This window comes from Zosterops lateralis (genome assembly GCF_965231275.1).
Source record: "Zosterops lateralis genome assembly, chromosome: 1".
Classification (NCBI taxonomy): domain Eukaryota; kingdom Metazoa; phylum Chordata; class Aves; order Passeriformes; family Zosteropidae; genus Zosterops; species Zosterops lateralis.
In genome coordinates, this window is record NC_139762.1 from 14,394,452 (window position 1) to 14,415,997 (window position 21,546).

At 40.8% G+C, this 21,546-nt stretch overlaps 1 protein-coding gene across 3 annotated transcripts in view; it reads right to left on the reverse strand.

Moving 5' to 3' along the window:
* Positions 1 to 20,682, reverse strand: part of CCNY (cyclin Y) — a 118,641-nt gene extending 97,959 nt beyond the window's left edge. The window contains exon 1 of one of the 3 annotated variants that reach the window (XM_083860291.1): positions 20,492 to 20,682. In XM_083860291.1, the coding sequence (XP_083716417.1) occupies positions 20,492 to 20,645 (154 nt within the window). In that variant the 5' untranslated portion in view covers positions 20,646 to 20,682. Of the gene's footprint in view, positions 1 to 18,753; positions 18,870 to 20,491 lie in introns of those variants that run through there. The other 2 variants (XM_083860292.1, XM_083860294.1) reach the window with 2 other exon arrangements.
* Positions 20,683 to 21,546: the final 864 nt, after the last annotated feature.

Sequence of the window (21,546 nt, forward strand, 5' to 3'; positions counted from 1 at the left end):
ACCTTTCTGAAGAGACAGAACTTCTGTTGGTTAGGATTTATTCTTGCTTCACAGGAACTTTAGAACCTACCCAATTCTCTTATGATAAAGACTCAGATACGGGAATCACTGAAGCTGGAGCTTCATAGTATCTCCATTTCAAGTTCATCCCCAACTGATTCCCAGAGGGAAGAAGTAATAACTCAATTCATAGCGGTAAAAAACCCAGCCTAATTGCTCTTTTCCTGCAACAGTGACACAGTGACTTCTCAGACAAAACATAAAGGAGCTTTCAACTGCAAAGTAAGGAAAGACTATCCAATTTCTCTCTTAAAGCATGCCACAATCCCCACATCATTATGCCAAGGTCTCAAAGCCAGCTCTGATAATTAATATTTCTAGGGACTGAAAGACCCTTAAATTAAATCTCCACGAAGCAGGACTAACACAGAGGATGCACATTTCCTGCATTTCTATCCTACTGGCTTTGGGGCAGGGAATTCTTCATGGGGAAGCAGACTTCAAGCCCACTGCCTCATTCATATCATAAAACTCTGGAAACAAACATACAGCTTGCAAGCACTCCCCTCAAGGTAAAACCAAAGCCTGCTCCACATTTTACGTCCCACAGTACCACTGCTTGGTAAACAGCACAGTCATTTCAAAAATGTTATAAAATTTAAAGTCCTTCACATATTTCTGAAATCTGGTATTTACATGGCAGCTTTGTACCAACTGCACAAGAAACGTTGTTTTAAAATTACAGTTTTGTATTGTTTACCTGTTGGTTAACTATGTCATAGAAATAAACCAACTGACACAGCCTTTTCAGAATGCAAACAAAATAGGATTAAACCAGAAATTTTGCCTACTATAGGCACATTATGGCAGACAGAGATAAAACTCATGGGGCTCCAGCCTGCCACAGCCCCAGATGATATCAGTGTTCAACTTCAGAGCACACACGAGTGGCTTTGAAAAGGGACACTGTGATGTGAGCTGGCAGATTAGAAAGGAAAATTCAAGCCCTTAAAAGGGATTGCATGGTTGAGATAAATGAGCACAGGTGTCACAGGTTTAGATGGAATTAGCATCAGAATTTGGGACTTTCAAGAATTTAGAATGTTTAATATCTGTAAATAAATTAGTTTAGTGCAGGAAAACAATCTGTCAAAAAAGAACTTAATTACCTGGCAGTTATGTTCCTCCACTGAAGAAGCAAAGATTAGAGCTAGACAAAACACACACGGACACTCCCTTCCAGGGGATCAATGTGCCCACAGAGACCAGGGTTAACCCTGAAGCTTTTTTGCTCTCAGCATACTGCAATTCTGTTCTGACTTCAGCTAGAAAAGGAACAACTGCATTACAGCATCCAGCAACAGGCTAAAGCAACCTTAAAAAGAGAAGCTCCACTTCTTTGTGATGAAAAAAGCAGTTTCCAGCAATTTTGTTAACCAATACAAAATTAATATTTTAAACATTTAAATGCTAAGGCATGCAGATGTGATTTGGTGTTTTCCTAAAAATAACACATCTCAAATTCCCTGGGGAAAAAAGGCCATTCAATCATATGCTTGAAGCCTACTGAATCATTTGCTTTCTTCAAAGGGGACAAGAAAATAACCCAGTCAAATCTTTCATGCACTTGAACGCTGTAACAGAGGGTTTAAAGATTGGGTTCATGTTTCTTGATTTCACAGTGCTGTCCTGGCAAGTTACTTAAACTGAATAATAAACACAGCAGGTCCTCTCTGACTTCTGAACACAATCCAGACTGGTATTGTTCTCGCTGGCAATCTGAGCTGTAGGCCTTCCAGGGATATTTTGGGAATATAATTATTTATAGAAGTTTTAGTCTCAGATAACTAATTACATCACATTTATGCTAAAGAAAACCAGCAGATGCACATTTGTGGGGAAAAAAAAAAAAGTTAATTTGCATGATTAGGCATCAATTCCTAAATCAAAATTACAGTAAAATATATATTTCTTAGTTTGGATCAGTTTAAGAAACATTAAAACATTAATTAAACATTGTTGGTCTCACTTTCTAGCACATTTACATTTCAGGGTGATGCATCTATTTTCTAAATATTCATCCATGTTAACTTTCTACATCAACTATATAATAAGCAATGGTAATACAGAAACAGAGAGGGAGGGACAGAGACACTGCATCTGCCCAGATCCCTACAACAACATTTTTGACCTCTGGGTGTATTTGCATGTATCCTTTAGTTCTCAATATCCTGCAGCGTATAAATGACCAAAACTCCCAAACTGTATATTCTTAAGAATATACACATTTATACACAAGAAGGAATATGTAGGGATTGTCATTGTTACTAGCAAGATCATGCAAATATTTTTTTAGGGTAAGAATGAGTACAGCATCACACAGTGAAATTACCCTATGCAAAAGGGCATTTTTCCCACAGCAACAGAGAAAAGAGAAACAAAAAATACATAACCAAGAGGACTATAGAGGATGACTTGAAACGGAAATTGATAGGATTTTAGTTGCAACAAGAAGCTTTTGAAAATATATTAATTTCAAAACCAGAATATTTTAACCATTCAGAACAAGGCAGAAACAAGAACAGTGATCCAGAAAGCTGACAATTCTTTAGTGGTCTGTAGGGCTTTCTAAACACAGTGAGCATGAGGTGAGGCAGTCCAGTTGAAATAGAAAACAAGCAGTGTTCATGAGTAACAGAACATTTTCTTTCACGTATGAAAATCTATGATGAATACATCAATAATATTTCAAGGGCAATACAATTAAAGCTGGAATTACATACAAATAGTCAAAGAGCTAACTTAATCTCATCAAAATGAAAGAAGAGCAGCCTCACAAAGAAAATGCTTATACAGCTTTGTTAGCAGATACAGCTGAAAGGATAAACACAAACCAGAATTAACCATATTAATACCTGTTTGCAATTAATTTCTTTAATTAGAGCAACATTCTTCCCCTCCCTAGACAAAGTTAAAACAGAAAAAAAAAACCTGAGAGTCTTGCCAAAGCAAAGACTTTAATTTTGTTAAATCTAAAACTTTCTGCTGCCTTTCTATCTGCTCCATTGGAATTTCAGTGTCCCTCACTGAACAATTTCTAGTTAAAAAAACAGTAACAGGACTACTGCCAATAGTGGACTCTGCTCATCCACCAATTAAACAGAGCCACTTCCAGGCAGAACACAACATGTGCTGCTGTACCTTGTCCCTGACACAGCTGCCACTGCTGCACACATCTAATGAAAGCAGGATAGAGAACCCACCCCAGAGAACAGCACTGGGCAGGGACACTGCTAAAATACCCATTTTCCATATAACACCACATGTCACACTGTACACGTGCACTGAGGGACTGATCAGCTGGCTCTCTCTTATCTTTAGATACAAGAAATGGCAAAAGGCTAAATGGTTCCTTATTACATGTTTAAAAAACATTTATGTTTAGGAAACAAACAGAAGTGAGCGTATGAGACATCAGTGAAGTCACAGGCACTGACTACAAATAGATAACAGCAAGCAGTAACAGAGAGATCACAGAGTATCATCACCTTCTGTCTATTTACTTTTATATCCAGACTTTTCAAACATCAGACAATGTAGAGACTTTTTTGCAATTTCAGTAATGACTGGAAACAGCTTTAAAATCATGACAGAAGAGGTTAAAAATGCACAAGATTTTCAAACCTCAGAAAATGAACTGGGTGCAGGGCAGTTTTGAAAATACTGATATTTTATAGGTTTTATTTGATGGGTGTCTCATTAGGCTTCAAATCAAGATATGCAAACAGACTTGTACAAAAATTAAATCTTTTCTATTTAACTGAACCAAAACTGCCAAGGTAAAAGTGCTTTTTTTATCAGTGTTCTGGATAGGCTTTAGATAAAATCCATTAAAATTATGGTGTAGAATGTCACCTGTTGACTACCATAAACTGAATATTCTGAACACTAATCTTCTGTGAAACACAATCTTTCAGGAGTTTTTTCTATTCATTGGAAATTAAGGGGAACTGAAACAGTAACACCACAAATGCATGACCACTTGGACTGTGGTTTCAAATTGCAATATTGCTTCCTCCTTGAATATCTGTCTTGTGAAAAAGGGCAGTATGGAATTCGGGGGGGGGGGGGGGGGGGCGGGGGGGGGAGTGATAGTATTTTTTTCCACTTAATCTATTGTTTAAGGCATCATCAGACTTGATACACACAGCTTGGTGGCTAGTCCTCAAATTTAGTTTAACCTCTGGCTTTTACTTAGCTTTCAAGAATGTAATTCTTGCAATTACTGAAGATGTCTATATAATCAAGTGCAGTATATTCTGGAAGACACCTTTTCTAGAAGAAAACACTTCCTTTTATCCAGTAGCAATGTATTTCCCAATATAAGTCCAGTTTTCTTTTCAGTGTATGCTAACAATGCTCCCCAATACACAGAGCAGCAAAACTGTAACTTAACACAAGTTTCATGTTTCCAGTTTCTTTTCCCCTTAGCACACTGCTTAGGCAAGGAAAATCCAGAGTGTGAAGTACAGCTGGTGACTCCACTGTGTTCCTACCAAAGTGTAATTATAGGACATGCAATACTCAAATCACCCCCAGCGTTCTATGCAAAAGAGTTGAGACCTAAAGAAACCATAAGGCTGTGTACAGCCCCTTCAGAAATCAGGAGGCCAGGACTGAAATATATGCATTACTGAGTTTTAGAAAACCTATCCTATTTCCACAGCTGACAGGGAAAGATGGCCCCTTGCTCCTCCCTTTAAGTCCAAATCAAACATTAGCCTTTATGGGCATGCAACTGTGCAGCACAAGCACTAAAACCATATTTCACACTGAAAATTTGGATGTCCTTATAAAACACATAATTTTTTTAAGAACAAAACTAAGTAAACAAAAGAATAATTACTACATTTTAGCATTCTAGTCAACTCTGAAAGCTTGCCACTTTGTGCTCATAGACCATCAATGTAGCCTAGGCCTTATAAAATTAAAGAGTCAAATATGTAAGGATGTCTGCTGCTCACATACCAGCACAGTTCTGTAGGAACCCAGCACGTGCCCTTCTGCCTGGGAAATACAGGCACTCCAAAACAATGCCACAGACAAACTTACTTTCCTGTACCAGAAGCAAACCAAATCTAATACAGAGGTTTATAAACAAGGAATGATTTTTTATTATTATTATTTTTTTAAGGCTAATACTTTCTTCCCTTTAAAAAAGACTCTCATTCAAAGATGGTTGTAATTCTTGCCTCTGTCTTACTCGTTTACAGTATTCTTCAGTTCTGTAAAGCTCTTCTAATACAGCACAGTGCAGATGTTCCTATGCACTTTCTCTGAGCAGCTGCTGCTGTCAGAGACCTTGTCCTGGCCAACTGTGGGATTTCTCAAATTCTCTGCTTCATGCTAATAAAACACTTGAAGACAAGTATGTAGGGTACTTTTTGGAAGGAAATAAAATTTAGTGAAGGCTTATTCTGCACTTGTTTTTTAACTTCAGCAAGTAATGAAGTGGTTTGGCTTTCTAAAAGTCAGTCTCATTTAGTGAGTATCTTAGCATTATATACATATAGCAAATACTCATCAGAAAACAAGAGGCAGGAATGCACCCTTAGTCTGAAGGCAGGGAGGGAGACAGGAGACCAATTGGTCAGCTACCTTTTAAATACACTTTCACAAAGAAAATATTTGAGATAGCAAAAAATCTGTCCTTAGCTAAAACCCAGGTGGGTTGAAAAAGTAGAAATGATTTTTTCCACAGCTCAAGGTTGCAGCTATTATCAAAACAGGTATAAGTTAAATTCCAAGTAGAGACACTGCTGAACTTCACTCTAAAAGAAAACAGCAAGTCAAATGTATAATTTAATGCCAACTTAATCTTCAAAGGAAGACCAAAGTTGCTGATCTTGTGTTGGATACATCCCAGCCAAGTGAGCCCACCACACGCTGCTCACCTTGCAGGTCCCATAAGGCACCTCTCAGCGTGTGTCCTTCACTTCTTAACAGTCAGCACAGAAAGGGATTTTCAGCCAGGACTGGTGAGAATGAAGAACTCCTGCATGAGCCAGGAACTAAGGGCAAAACCCCAAAAGGATATCTTGGCTTTGACTGCAAAAAGGAAGGTTATTTTTTTAAATTTTTTTTAAACGAACAATAGAAGTCAAGAAGAGCCATTGTACAGTGTAGAGAGTTGTAAAGGAATTAGCTAAGTAAGTCTTTGGCTTTTATCAGCTCTATTTAATTTACATGTCCCTGGCAGGGCCCTTATCAGTTCTATTTAAGTTACACATTCCTGGCAGGAATCTATATCCCAAGTGCTTCTACATTCACACAGAATCCTGAATTTTTTTTACCAGAAGGTTATAGTTGTGAGAGGTTTTATATAAATGTATATAAGTATATGTAAACATATGTACACGTACACAAAAAAAAACCCTCAAATAACCTCATAACTAAAACAAAATCTATTCCAAATCTTAGAGTATTATTTTATTTTCAAGGAAGTAATTTTACTACAAGAACATGATTAACTTTTTCTTGGTCTAATCTGGTAGAAAATCTCTCCATTTCTTTTCTTGCAGGCTTCTGAAAAATTCCACACCCTGAAGGAGCTGCCAAACCTCGGATTTAACTTCAAGAGCTGCCTTGATACATCACCTTGGAAAATAAAAAGACAAATTTCCTTAAACGTGAATCTACCAAATTGCCTGAGAAGGGTATTGGAACAAGCAAATTAGGGATGCTGCAACTTCTACTTCAGTCTGCAGTTCCAGTGAATAAAACAATAATTTCCCTACCCATTGTAAGTCTTCTGGCATGTTTTAAGGGCTTTTCATTCTCTCACAAATATGACTTGTTGACATGGAGATTGCTTCGCTTGAAAGATGCCAACTGATATTTTTAATTCTAGCTTGCAGCACCAAGATATTCTCTTAAAAGAATTGAAATCTTTAGTATCAGGGAAATAAAAGACATCCCATTACAGGGAAGAGGACATAAATTAACTTAAAAACAAATTCTATTCCCAAGAGTCAGGAACAGTATTTGCAAATTATTTAATATTTAAATAGTTTTCAGCTTTCTTTGTTCATATAATCCATCCTTTTGTTTGTTTGTTTGTTTTTAATTACATATTTCTGATAAATAGAGAGCCAAGGACATTTCTTACTGCTGTCTGAGCTTGAAAAGTTACCCATTATTAATATATTATACTAATAAGCACAACACAAAGTGTTGCTCATCACAACAACTTTCACTTGCAAGTAATTTCTGATTCTCCACTGGTTACTAGGTCAATGTACCACCACGGAGATGACAATGATCCCTTTTAATCAAAGGAATGAAGAAGCTAATGGAAATAACCACCAATATACTAGCTATTTATCTAAAACACTAAGGCATGTACCTGGACATAGCTGCTATGTATTATCAGAAGGAAACTCTGACTTTTTCCTCCCATCTATTTTAAATTCCACTAAGAAAACACACTCAGCCCAAGTTTAGTTATGGCACCAAAAAATGCTATCACGACTGAGTCCTGGATAATAACTTGCTGTGATAAGAAAGTTTACTTGTGGTAAAACAATAAACCCTGCCAAAAAGGGATAAACAGAAGACAAAAGAGACAAGAAGGTTACAAGAAAAACTTACAGCATGAAAGAAGACACCAGACCCAAAGAGCAAGACAGACAGGTAGTGCCACTTAGCAGTGGCGTAAAACTGGTTTTTTGAACTAAGTCCTGGGTTTCTCTCCAAATCAATAAGTAAATATTGTCAAATCTTACTTGAAAGATCAGAGATCTTTACAGATCAAACAGGTTCCTGAGTAAAATTTATTTTCCAGGTTACAGGTAAATACTACCAACTCTGTAGAAGACATCAATAACAAAGTTTCATCATTGCATACTTGCCCTATTATTTTCTATCAGATACAAAGGAAAAAGTACCTTAGTTACTTGAGGAAAGAGAACTGCAGCAAGCAATAGGAAGTTAATAGGACTATTTAGAAATCAAATGCAATATCCTCTTTCAACAAATGCCTTGCTGAAAACTAAGAGTCTTGCAAGAGTAAGTTCCATGTTCTGAATTACTTGAACAAGACATTCTCACATGGGCCCTGGTTAGAAAATTTATCACAGGAATTAACTGTGTGATAGCAACAAGCTTAGATGCTTTAGTATCATTGCAGATATAAGTGTTTTACAGCCAGCAATGCACTTGAGTATACAGTTTACGTGCACTGCTGAACTGAAGCTTCACACTTAATTATATACTGCTGCACCTCTGCCAAAGCATTTTCATCACAAATTATCCCACCCCCCATTTGATAGTTACCCGTAACAGCTTATTTTTGATATACCTGCATCAAAGCTATTTTACATCAATGAAAACCAGGATTAAAACCTCCATGTAAAAACTGACCGTGGCTCAAGCAAGTCAGCACATTTTCATGAAATTTAGTTGCGATAAAATATAATTTTTATTGCATAAATAAGACAAGTTACACAGCTACAGCCACATTCCCCCCAGCTTTGATTAGCACAGCATGGCCAGTGTGAAGGAACTTCTGGTGGAGATGATTGCATGGCCAGCAAGGGGAGCATGGCAAGCATTCATGACCATTTCAGCAGCCTCCTGCAAAACACTTTCTAGCAGCAGACAACAGGGATAGAGAGCTCCTCTGACCCACAAACTAAAACCTTCATATGGCAAAGAGCTCAGAGTAACAAAACAAAGAGAAGGAAGAGTACCAGACACAATCCCTCTAGAGCCCACCACTACCTGGCAGGACAGGACTGGGCTGGACTCCAGGGGCCCATCAGTGACGGCACAACTGCTCTTCCTGCCCTGCAGCCCCTCAGGGTTACACCTGCTCTGCCAGGTAACCCTGGCCAGAAGAGGTCAGCCACAATCCCACTGGGCAAGACTGAGCTCCAGCACATTACCACTCCTTCAATAGAAAGAAAATCTTTTCCCTGTCTTTCAATTAGGACACGCCAAATCAGTCAGATTTGAGTCCCCCAATGTAAACCAAGAAGGTTCCTCATTTGCATGAGGAAAGAAATGCAAAAACACATGGTTAGAGAAGATTTACATACAGCTGGGCACATCGAATAATGGGCAGAGTATCAATTACAAAGATGATAATTACCAGGAAATATCTTCCATGAAATGCAGATCTTAAGACTCTTACCAACTAATTCTCTTTTCAGCTTTTTATTCAGAAGAAAGCAGTGTATATGCACTCCATAGTCTTTAAAAAGAAAAACCTACACAACTTCTCAGACTGTTTTAAGAATTACAACTCATGCACCATGGTTTATTTGTAATCCCAAACTGTAATCCAGGACATATATTCATCATAAAACATACATGTCCAAAAGATATGAAGAAAATTATAGAGACTAAAATGCACTTAGAAGTCCAAGGACACAATGCAGAAATACAGAAATATCTTACCAATTTGTGGATAACCATCACACTGATGCAAGAGAACAAGGACTATCTGCTTGTCTGTAAAACGTGTAGGAGAGGGAGGAAAGTAGGAATGTGCGGCAAATGTTGAAATGAAAACATGACGTAAGATAATACAGGGCTTTGAAATCAATGTTGACAGTTATGATGCCGCCCTGGAATCCTCACTGACCCTGCTCTAGAACAAACTGTAATTGTTGTGCACTTCTCATCACTCTAAAAGAACTGTGAAACAGAAGGAGTCAAGTAAGAGCAGATGAGACCAGGGACAGGATGTCTATGTGTTGTGGGCAAAAGAAGGTTGGGCTGAGCACAGGCAGGAGGTGAGTAAGGCAGATTATGATAGAGTGATACAAAACAAAGGGGAAGAGGGGAAAGGAGATAAAGATCAGACAGTCTTGGTAAAACAACAAGGATGGAAAAACATCAAAAATCATTGGAAGAATGATCAAAAAGGAATAGATTTATCTTTCAGCTCAAAGCTGCTTTTACTGTTGTACGAGCAACTCACCAAAAGCAATAAATTAACTTCTTACTTTAAAAATATTATATGCCAATATATTTGTTAAACATAAGACCTTAAGAACAAAGTTTTCATTCAAGACCACACATACACAAAAAAATAAAAAGACTGGGGGCAGAATCTGCAACCTAACTGTAGCCTGCTCTTCTACCAAAGCCCAGAGGCCCAGACTTCCCTTGTGGATCTTCCTGAAGCTCACAGATATCCCAAGGACAAATGCCAGGCCGGGCTGGCATCAGTTATCAGAGCAGGCCCTGAGCTGACCTGGGCCGGCAGGGGCAGGGGACACTGGGACACAGGGGCTGTGCCCAGGGATCACTCGCTGCCAGCCCCTTCCCTGGAGCACACACACCTTGCAGCAGCCACAGTCCCAGCCCCATTCCTCACTTGAATAACCACTCTTATAGTTAGTATGAACACACTTGATTTTTCCCTACATTAATAAATACATTGGTATATCCATGGGAGCTTATTTTGAGATAATCAACACAAAATCAGAGACAAAAGAAATACGGAAGTGCTTCCTTAAGTTTTCCTTTTCTACCCACAATCACACATAATTTCACTGCTGTTGAACTGTAAATTTATATTCAAAAATTAAAAACAGGCAGTAAAGAGAAAAACAAAAGCAACAACCCTCCCCCACAACCAGATACGTGAAAATATGAGAGCAGTTGTACAATATAAGTTCAAGTTCTCATGTAGTAATATAAATCTTCATTGTTTGGATTGCATGAACTGTGACTCAAATACTTGTTACAAAAATAATTCTTTACCATAATATTTTTTCAAGAAATGTGACTTAATATTGAGAGCTTGCTTTTCACAAAATACTCATTTCCAGTCCAATTTAACTTGGCACAGTCCCCTTCACTTAAATGCCCATTTTTGCCCAGGGGAAACTCATTTCTAGATTTAGAATTTGCATCACTGCTTATACATGGAATTTTAATTTTTTTTTTGTTTGTCTCCTTTAGCTTTCAAAGCAGTATTGGTTTCTTTTTCTCCATGAAACAACCAGTTAAATTTCTCCTACTTCTTATTCCTTTTATCACAGACTAGATCTCTAGGACCATCTCAGTTGCAGGAATCCTTCCTGTACCTAATCCCATGAAAAAGTACAGAAAACCCTCCACAAAATTATAATTCGACTTTCTATGTCTGACACAGAGAGAGTAACTGTATATTGTGAATGCAACATTCCAGACACTTATCCCAAGTGAATTATCCTAGAAGAAAGGAGGACATTTAGCTGCACGAAGTGTGATTTGAAAGCTTAAAACACAATTGCATTTCCAATCTCTTCATACGCTTTCAACCTCCACTGACTGACTGAATAAATGCAAATGGATTTCTGCCAGCTAGGAACAGTCACAGCAACCAGCTCCAAGAAGGGCCAACTGAGAGCTGTGCATTCACAGGGAGCATCAGGTGGGACTGTCACACAGCTCAGAGCAGAGGCACATGCAAAAGATCTTGTTGTTCACTTGTGAAACTGGTTTACACCTTGATGTTTACCATCTGAACTTTGAAATCTGCTGCACATGATTTTAACAAGAAATATTGTAATACTAACCAGAAAAAAATCTCATGTATCTTAATTTCAGAACTCCTTTACAGGAACTGTTCACTCCAAATGTAAATAAATCAATCACTGATTATTATTTAAAAATGGAAACACTAGGTTTTCAAACCACATGTATGAGCAACTGAGTCAAGTGGTTAATTACAATCCTTATTTTAAAAGTGATAGTGAATAGGGCAGCGAATTTCACCTTAAAGATCATCCTCAACAGATTTTACTGAGTTTGGAGAGCCAACAGATTTAAGATTCTGTCTATAGCAGCAGTTGAAACTTTGCCAGGAACTAGAAATAAAATTCTTTCTAATAAAATCTGAAACTGTTTTTTCCTAATTACAAAGAAAGCAGAATAATGCTATGAATTGTTAGGCAAAATATTCTGCCACTGGACTTACTATTATGAACTTTAACTCTGTTGATTTCAGTTATATATTTCATGAAGTTAATTAATAAAAATGAGTTCTTCAAAATGAAGAGAAAACAAAACAAACAGGAATAAAAAGAGATTTTAAAGATGCCAGTTCCTAATAGCTGTGGTTCTACCTCCCAAACACACAGGAGACTGCAGTTCTATAACAGGCAATCCAACCGTCTGGAAATCCAAATTTCTTTTAAGATTATCTGCATGTTCTCAATTGTAACTTCTTTTTCCAACCTGTATTTCACACTGGTTACTCTAACAGCATTCTTTGAAGAGGAAGAAGTGAGGGGAGACCCACACCAAATTAGTAGAGACTACAGTTTCCTCAATGAAAATTGCATATATAACATAGAGACAACTTTTTTCAAGACAGAAAAACAGATGAGATATAAAACTCCTAATATGAGCCTAGGAATGAAGATATCTAATTCATTTCAAATGTTGAAAGACCTTCTTCAAGGCCTTTAGATCACTTGGATCACTTTACAGCACAACACAGCTCACCAAGTACTTCAGAGATGTAATTACTGCTTGTAAAGCTCACTGACCACAGCCTGAAAGCTTCTTTTAGTCAAAGCAGGGAAACATGGCCTGCTGTGTTCAGGATCAGCTACAATTCCCAAACTGTGATCTCCTAATCTAATGCAACATCCCTCCATAGGAAGGGCAGGAAGGAGGATAAAGAAACCACCATATACCTAAATAAAAAGTAAAGCAAAAAAGAAAATGGAACTATTGATAAATAGCACAAAAACATAACTATGGCCAGTCATTTCACATACACAGCCTCATCTACTGACAATTCCTAAATAATCCCCCCCATACAGAGCTTGCACAGAAGTGAAAAAGTGTAGGAGAGAGCAATGCAAAACATCTTTGCTGACCTAGCATGGTTTCTTTCCCATGCAGTACTACTTTCAATATCTGAAACGAGTGTATTTTTTCCAGGGACAAAGATGGTAATAAGTTTCGTTTTCAGTTGGAAGCATCCCTTAAGATTTCATAAAACAAATAACAACATGGCAACAAAAAGAACACTGATGTGCAGAGATAAAATGCAAACCAGACACAATTTCAAGCATGCCAGTAATTCTAAATTCTGCATCCAATCTGAATCTAGAAAATAATCCCTGTACCATCAAAACTTGCACCTTCACTTAGTAACACTGCACCTTTAGCACATCACTTTGTGTAGTCTGACTTTACAAAGCCCTAGAGTACTCTGTAAGTTTTCTCTCCTTACAATCCAACTTTCAGATTCAGGAATAACTCATCAATTCCCACTCTTAATGAAATACCAACACAGCAAAGAAAAGAATCTTTTTAAATTTAAACACAATCTCATATTGGTTTCAATACTGTTGAAAGTAAATACTTTTGCTTCCCATCTGATACCTTCTGGATCTCAGCCACAGCTTTATAAGAATCATTTTGCAGACAGAAAGAATAAGCAAGCAAAAAGTCTGAGATACAACTTTTTTAGGTGAGGCTGGGGGGAGTTTTATTTAAAAGAAAATAACAAGTCAGTAGTTGAAGGCTGATTCTTCTTACTGCAGAGAGAAGGATATCACAGTGCAGACTCTCCCTCTAAGAATCATGGTAGAAAAGAGCATGGGAAATGTTACAGGAGGTGAAAGAAAATTCGATTTTAATCTTGGGATTAGCTCTATTCCATAACCTTGTCTGAGCATTCAACTATTGCAGTTTTCTGCAACATTTTCACACCAACAAGAACAGTAATAAAGTGCCACTCAGGGCACCGAAAACACTGATTTTATTGATACATTTTGTTAGAACCACCACAAGCTACAGGAGGAGGGCACAAGTTTTGCAGTGCAAACTGCACCTATTGATGGCATAGCAAAGGTATTTCAGCAACATGGTTACAGCATCAGCCTGACTTAAAAGAAATGGTATTCATTTTCAAAGGAATAAAAAGAGAAGTAAACAAATAGGAGCTGGACTTCAGTGATCCTTGTGGATCCCTTCCAACTCAGAATATTCCATTATTCTAACACCAGTCCATGGAAAATGTGAAACTCGATGATCTGAGAATCTTGTCTTAGCTGAATGATCTAAAAAATCCTTTCCAATTTGAAGGCCCAAAATGTTATAGGCATGATGGGAAAGGAAACAAATTAAAACAGAAGTGGGGAAAACCAGGATTTTGTGCAGATTCTCCAACCAGTTTTCATCAGTAATTTTCCACTAATGCCAACCACAGCTCTTTAGCCAGCTTCTATACTAGTTAAGCATTAGAAGCAGGAGCTTTGACCTGAAGACTAAGTTCTTTCTCCACTCAGTACAGGCTAGTGAGTGCTCCAAACTTTAAACCAGTCCTCCCAGAAGCAGCAGAAGAGCTGGTGTTGCCTCTACTGCACCAGCTGAGGTGATGACTTACAGAGGCATATGGGGCCTACAAAATCAGCAACAAAAGCTAGTTTAAATTGAGCTCAGTAAAACCATCTCTGAACTTTGGTCAACTTCTGCAAAAGGCTTCAGCTCAGGAAACGAACATCCCAACAGTCCATTTCAGCAATTCTGGAATATTCGCTTTTAAAGTTGGTTTGTAAGGAAATAAAACTCCTTACAAACTGTCCATTCTTCTTACAGAAAACACAGAGGAAGCAGTAACTACTCCAATGAATGCACCACCTATGCAAACTGCTTGGAATAGTCCATCTAGTCCGTCTAGATTTATTAATGCTTACTAGCTCTTCATATACATTTCAGAGAGGTAGGGCACATATATTCAACATTCTTCAGGATGAAGTCAAAAAGATCACTCCATATGTCAGAATGCACATAGAAAATTAATAAATTTTAAAAGTTCTATTTATCCAAGTTCAAAGGAATGGAAAAGGAAAAAGGCAATGCCGATTCACTTCTACATGGAAAGCTCAGAGAAAGGTTATATGTATGCTTTCAGTTTGCGAAGTGTATTTCATATTCTTGCAAAGATGCTAAACAAGGAAGATATTTAGACTGTGTCTGACATGCAGCTGGCTGGCAGGACAAGGACAAGGACAGCCATCAGCTAGTGCTAGGCACTGCTCACTTATTTCCCCTCCACCCCCAGGATACGTAGCAGAGAGCAGCTAGAAAACAGCATCCACAACGTCAGTAAGCTGCTGTATCGTGTCCTACCAGGGATGGGTTTTGTATCATCTGACCTGAGCAAGGCCTGAAGATGCAGTAAACACACCCTGGAAGTCTGAAAAACCTCCAGTAAGTACATAAAATCAGGTAAACCAGCCATGACCACACAGTGAAGAGGTTTTCATTCTTTTTATATACATTATTCTTTTACAAAACTCAAGGGAAAAAAAAATCCAAATATAAATCTAAAAATATCCAAAACAACTCAAAATACAGTAGTCCCTCCATTTTCTGAGACCTATAATTTTAAGTTTTGTCCTTCTGTTTCAAGTACCAATTCACCCATCCACGATTGTGTAACTCACTTTCAAAGAAAATATTAATCAGATGGCAGTGCACTCATAAAATTTCTTAGAGGTAAGTTCAGATATGACTAGTCTTAGAATGTGCACCTCTGAAAGCTTCTGCAGCTAAATATGAAACTACTGCCTTCATACAGGGTGTGAATTTATTGGTTTGATGTGAACAATATAAGAATGAGATTTTAGGAAGGTTCTGTACAACAGGATGGTGTCTTAGGAGAAGCAGGACACAGACAGAATAACCAGATGAGGCTAGTAACAGAAGAAAAAAGAAAGCTGTACAGGAGGCATCATTGGCAAGGAGAAATATAGGCATAGGTTCACCAGTGTAGGCCACAGCAGGCTGCATTTTTAATTTTTTGATGTATCAGAACACAGGGGTACCTTGATATATGACTTCTGACAAATTATTAGGTAGATTATGCCAAATACCTAAACAGTAGTACTGAAGAACACATAGGTCACCCCTGTGCTGGAGTTCTGGCTAAGGGAACAAAAAGATTTTTTGAAAGAGAATTTTCTGTAAACCAAATAGACTTAAGTTTTAAAGAAGGGCTATCCTTTTACAATCTGTGTTGTAGCAGGAATGTCTGTGTACACCACATTAGATGTTTAATTTCCTTCTGAAATGCTTATGTCTTGACTTTTGTGAAGTAGGTCAGTTCCTTCACAATGTGCCTCACATCATGCCCTAGCTCTTGAAAACACCAGTATTCCCTTGCAGCAAAATTCCATTAGGTATATGGCACGGACATTTTAAAACTTCCTTCTGTTTTGCTAAAATCTTGTCGTTCTTATAAAACCCAGCAGACAAGAAATACACAAATACTAACTAATACCATGTCAGAGATCCTCTTATGCCAGTTCCAAGAGGGAGGGGGAGGGGGAAAAAAAGTAAATAAACAAATAAATGGCTTTTTAAAAAGCAGTCCATTCTTAGGAGCCTGTGCATTATGCAGCAAAACAATTAACATGATTGACCCATCATGAAAAAGGCTGAAAAGGTTTATCAGTGATGCACAGTTGCACAGGACATTATCTGAGCTAGCAATGCATAACCAAGTGACACTGCCAGAAGTCTACAAAGAGAGGGAAAAAAATAAATCTGATTTTTGTGGGGTGAACAGGAAAAAGCGTGAGAAGCTGATCATTAAGAACTGTCTTTCTTTTGAAATAGCCTAGGAACTCTCCATCTAGTCTCTGTTTCAAGAACAGTCTTTTGGCCAATTTCATTGTATGGCATCAGCTTTGCTTCACACCATCAGATTTCTGGTGAGACATCCCCTTTCACCCCCTCACTAGAGCTCCATACTTGAAAAGCTGACTCAGAAATCATGCCTTGAACAGAGGAGCCACAGCTGAGCACATGCTGCCTTTTGACAAGTTAAACCACCACTGGCTCTGATCATGACTTGCTGAGTAAGTGGAGTCCAAGCTCCGGTCAGCCCAGCCAGTGAGGACTCACACAATGCACACACCAAGGTGCTCACACGGCCTGCACAGGCAAAAGTTGGCATCCAAGGAGATACAAAATCTGGTACACAAAGGTCAATCTTTGTGTACCAGATCCTTTTACTTACAGCTGCCTTTAACTGCTGTAAAAAAAGGTCTTGATGGCAAACAAACAGATGTAGGAATCTACAAGTTTTGAACCCACTGCCACAATTTTCTTAAATTTCTAAATTTTCCACTGAAAAATGTGGAAGCTCACCCTAAGCAATAAATCAACATAAACAGAAGGTAACCTCTGTATGTTAGTCACCCTCTTGCTCTTCCTCAAAAGAGAGAAACATTAAAAATCTTTTAGGTGTTCTTCTTTATCATGGGCCTCTACAAACTAACAATACAATAAACAAAAAAACATTCAGAAACAAACCAAAACTAAGCATTCTGGTGACTGTGTGATATTCAGAGAGGCAATTTTGCATGTGTGGATTTTTGTAGAAGTTCACTACCTTCTTAGAAATTTGAGGGGAAGGAAAAAGAGGAAGAGCGGTAAATTCAACTTTACTATTCTCCAGAATAAGTTTCTTGATAAATTCCTCCTCATCAAAACTCTTTCAAAATTCCCCTTCTCTTTCAAATACCAATTTATAAACAGTTGTATAATATTAAAGAAACTGAAATTTTTCTGACAAAGTGCCAGTGATGTAGAGGTATTCTGTTATAAAACCAATTCCTACTGCAAAATAATTCCTCCACCTGTTCTTTGAAAAACCACTAGTGGGCTGGGTATGGAAATTGAATTAGAGAAGAGAATTCAAAAGCATGATTTTGAAGGCAGATTTGATCAATATTTCCTTATGAAGTACATAAGACAGGCAGACGTCAAACAGTTCCACTAGTACTAAAATTTCCAGTTAAATCACTCTTTAAGATTTGACATCCCTCCCTCTTTTTTCCTTCTCCCTCACATACTGCCAGAAACAGGGCCCGCAACAGTGAAAACCACGCATCTCTCAAAAGCTTAAAATAGCCCACAGCTGATTTAAAGGTTCTAAAAGTTCTTGATTTATTCAGGCAGCTTTACCCACTTCAAAAAATAAAATGTTTCCTGAATTTCCCTCAATATGAGCATGGAAATAACTTCCACACAAAACACAGTAAGTGAGACACTGCATGACATGATTTCTGCAGCTCCTAAAAGTACCAGTGACAAAGTAAACACTTCTCAGAGACACAAATTTGCACTTTGAGACCTGTCACTGACACATATACCCAAGCAGGATGGAAGGCTTCTCACTTGAAGAACAGTGAGAAATAAATTTGAAGCATCAAAAAAGTTTCATTTCAGTGCATTAGTCTTTGTCATCATTTATTTAACTTTTTTAATAAAGCACCTTTGGCAACACTGCCAATTTGAGAAACGTTATGACTTGCAGGAACACAAAGGAATAAACATCCAGCACTCTCTCTCCACAACACAGATAACCAGAGTATTGTTCTTTCATTCTAAAATGGTAAAAGTATCACCAGAGTTCTCTACTGAGAAGGGTTTTTTCCACCCCAATGTCTCATCCATAAACATCTGTATGCCACACAACTTCAACAACCCAACAACAAAAACATGATAGCTAGTCTAATGCAGAATAAAATTTCAGAAACAAAGAACCATGCTATTCCTTTTATTATTCAGTCATCATCTTTAATGGAGAGATCATCAGCAAGCATGACTCCAGGGTAACAGACCTGCAACAAAGCACACTGCAGAAAGTTCTTTTACCCAAGTCTGTCCAGTTATTTTGAATGTACAGACATCTATTACCCATCAGTCTCCCCAGGGAAAACTTACTTCTAAGAGTCCATCCATAAAAAGGGTCAAGAGTAGAATAAAGCATAAAAAGGAAACCATAACTACTCATTTTCAAATCTGAAGACAGGCTGCCCATTTGAAACTGTGGCATTGCACAGACAATGGCCCCAAATGAAAATCAACAAAACGTAAAAATAGTGATTGAGGTATCTTCTGTGTTCTAACAACAGGTTATAACTCTACACTTGACATGTGCCACAGTTTAAAAGAGCAGAGACATAACACACATGTACCTTGACCCAACAAATGACACAACCAACCAAGAAAGATCTGGGTTTTTTTGCAAGTAACTACTAAGATGTAGGAACTTATCTTCATTGAATGCTCATTTTAACAAGTACACATGCACTTACTATCTCCATCAAAGCCTTTCTCCTCATCCATAAATTAAAAACACACCACACTGAGAACAAGGCACAAAACCCACACATCTCTGACCAAAAATTTTACTGCAGCCTGTGTTGTTATAGATGGAGAAATCCGTACCATCAGAGAGAGCTGCATCCTGCTCCACTGTACACCACTGATGCTGGAAGAATTAATCATTCACAGATCAACAATTGGTTCTTTCATCTCCCTGGCTTTCTCAAATCAGACCATTATGTATTTTTTTTCACCTACTGATCCTGTTACACTCAATTTTTCAGCTGCATGTAGCAAAGACATCTGAAAAACATTCCTATTTCTAGAATGCACCTCACTGAAAGAAACCAGTGAGGGCACCTATATGCTCCCACGGGCTTCACAACTTTACTAGTGTCAAGAAGTGACTGAACATTGAATTCTGCACTAAAATCACAACTTAATAAACTGTGAAAAAAAAAAAAAGTGGAAGGCAAACTGAAGGGCACCAAAGTCCTTCTTTCTGGCTTTCTACCAAAAGCAGTTCATGTGAACAAATCCATGGGATAGCTGACCTTTTAGCACGTAAAGTTTTAGGACTAAATACCTCAGCTAATCAAAAACTAAATTACACATATACATTAACTCAACCCACATCTTTAAAATAAAGCTGTATCCCGGCCAGCACGAACAGCTCCACATTCAGTCACGACTAAACCAGCAGGAACATGGCTTTTTTAATACCTCTGCAGAGAGGGAGAGGGCAAGGCAGAATTCATGATGAGCACTGCGCCTCATCATGACAGTAACGCCAGAAAAAAGTCACTGGAAGAGAAGGTTGTCATGGGAAACATTTCTCCCACTTTTATGGCTGGCAGGGTTTGTCCTTTATCCGCTCAGCCCTGCAGAGGCCTGGCAGGTGACACCGGCAGGTGACGTGAGCCCGGCCCTGCCAAGGGCGAGGGGCGCCCCCCGGGGCCCGGGACCGCCCGGAGTGACACCCCGCGGCCCCCTGAAGGGCGAAGGGTCTCGGCAGCGCAGCCCCGGCCCCGAAAAACTGCCCCCTGCCAGAGGGTACGGCACAAGGATGCTCCAGCCCCGCTGGAAGGGTCCCGCAGGGCTCTCCCGGGGACAGGAGCAGCTCCGCGGGCGGAATGTTCCGGCGGCATCCCCGGGAGCCCCGCGGGGCCGGAGGGACACGGTGCCGGGGGGACACGGTGCCGGGGGGACACGGTGCCGGGGCGGGGGGACGCGGTTTCGGGGCAGCGGGACCGGCCCCACCCCGGAGCCGCCGGGGCAGAGCCGTGCCCGCCGCAGGGCGCCGAGGGGAGGGGAGGGGATGCCAGGGCTGCCCGGGGCGGCCGCCCGCGCTCACCGTCGATGTTCTCCCGGTCGCTGATGTGCTGCAGGTTGCAGCCCGTGTCCTCCCGGCTGAGCTCGGCCTCGGGGCGGTAGGACTCCAGCCGAGAGTGGGCATTCCGGCGCAGCTTGGGGCTGGAGGAGACGCAGCAGGACGTGGTGTTCCCCATCTTCTGTGCCCGGCCCCGGCCTGGCCCGGCCCGGCTCGGGAGGCGGCGAGGGGCGGCCGGTCAGCGGGGGCGGCGGGGAGCCATGGGCGGCAGCGGCGGCGGGAGGGAGCGGCGGCGGCGGCGGGGGAGGAGGCGGCGGCTGCGGCGCCCTGCGGCTGCTCTCGCCGGCGGGTCCCCCCGGCGGCTCATCCGCGGGGGCGGCCCCGCAGCGCGGCCCGGCGGCGTGGGCTGCGGCAGCTAAGCCGCCCTCCTCCGCGGGCGGGCGGCGCGGGGCCCGCCGGGGCACAGCCCCATCCTCCCCGCCCCGCGCAGCCGCCGGGCCCGCTCCGGCCGCACCACGCGGCAGCGGCTCCGCAGCGGCAGCGGCAGCACCGGCGGTGGCGGCAGCAGCAGCCGCCCCGGGCGGGCCCGCGAACCGGTTCCGGTTCAGGCGGGCGGTGCCGCCTCCCGCCGGGCGGGCTGCGGGAGCGGCGGCTCGGCCCCTGGGTCCCCCGCCCTCCTCAGGAGCGCCCCGCACACGGGCTGGACGCGGCCGCTCAGGCCGGGGGCTCCGGGCCGGAGGGAGCGGGCGCGGCTCCTCTCCGCTCCCCTCCTCTCCTCGCCAGGCCGAGGCCGCAGTGCCCGCCCGGGGCTGCTCAGGACCCCGCCGTGCCGGGACCCGCGGGCGGCCCGGAGCCAGGCCCAGGCCCGAGCCCGGCCCCGCATCCAGCAGGGAACAGCCACTGCTGTCCCAGGGCTTTGTAGGGACCGCACGAGTTCTTTGAGAACTTGTTAAGCTCCTCTGCAGACTGACCGTTCCGAGGATAACAGGCCGCAGAGAAGTGAGAGGGTGTGAAGTGCCCCTTTTGACCACCTTTCCTGTTTTTTAGGGCTTTCCCAGTCAAATCCACCTTTGCCGTAT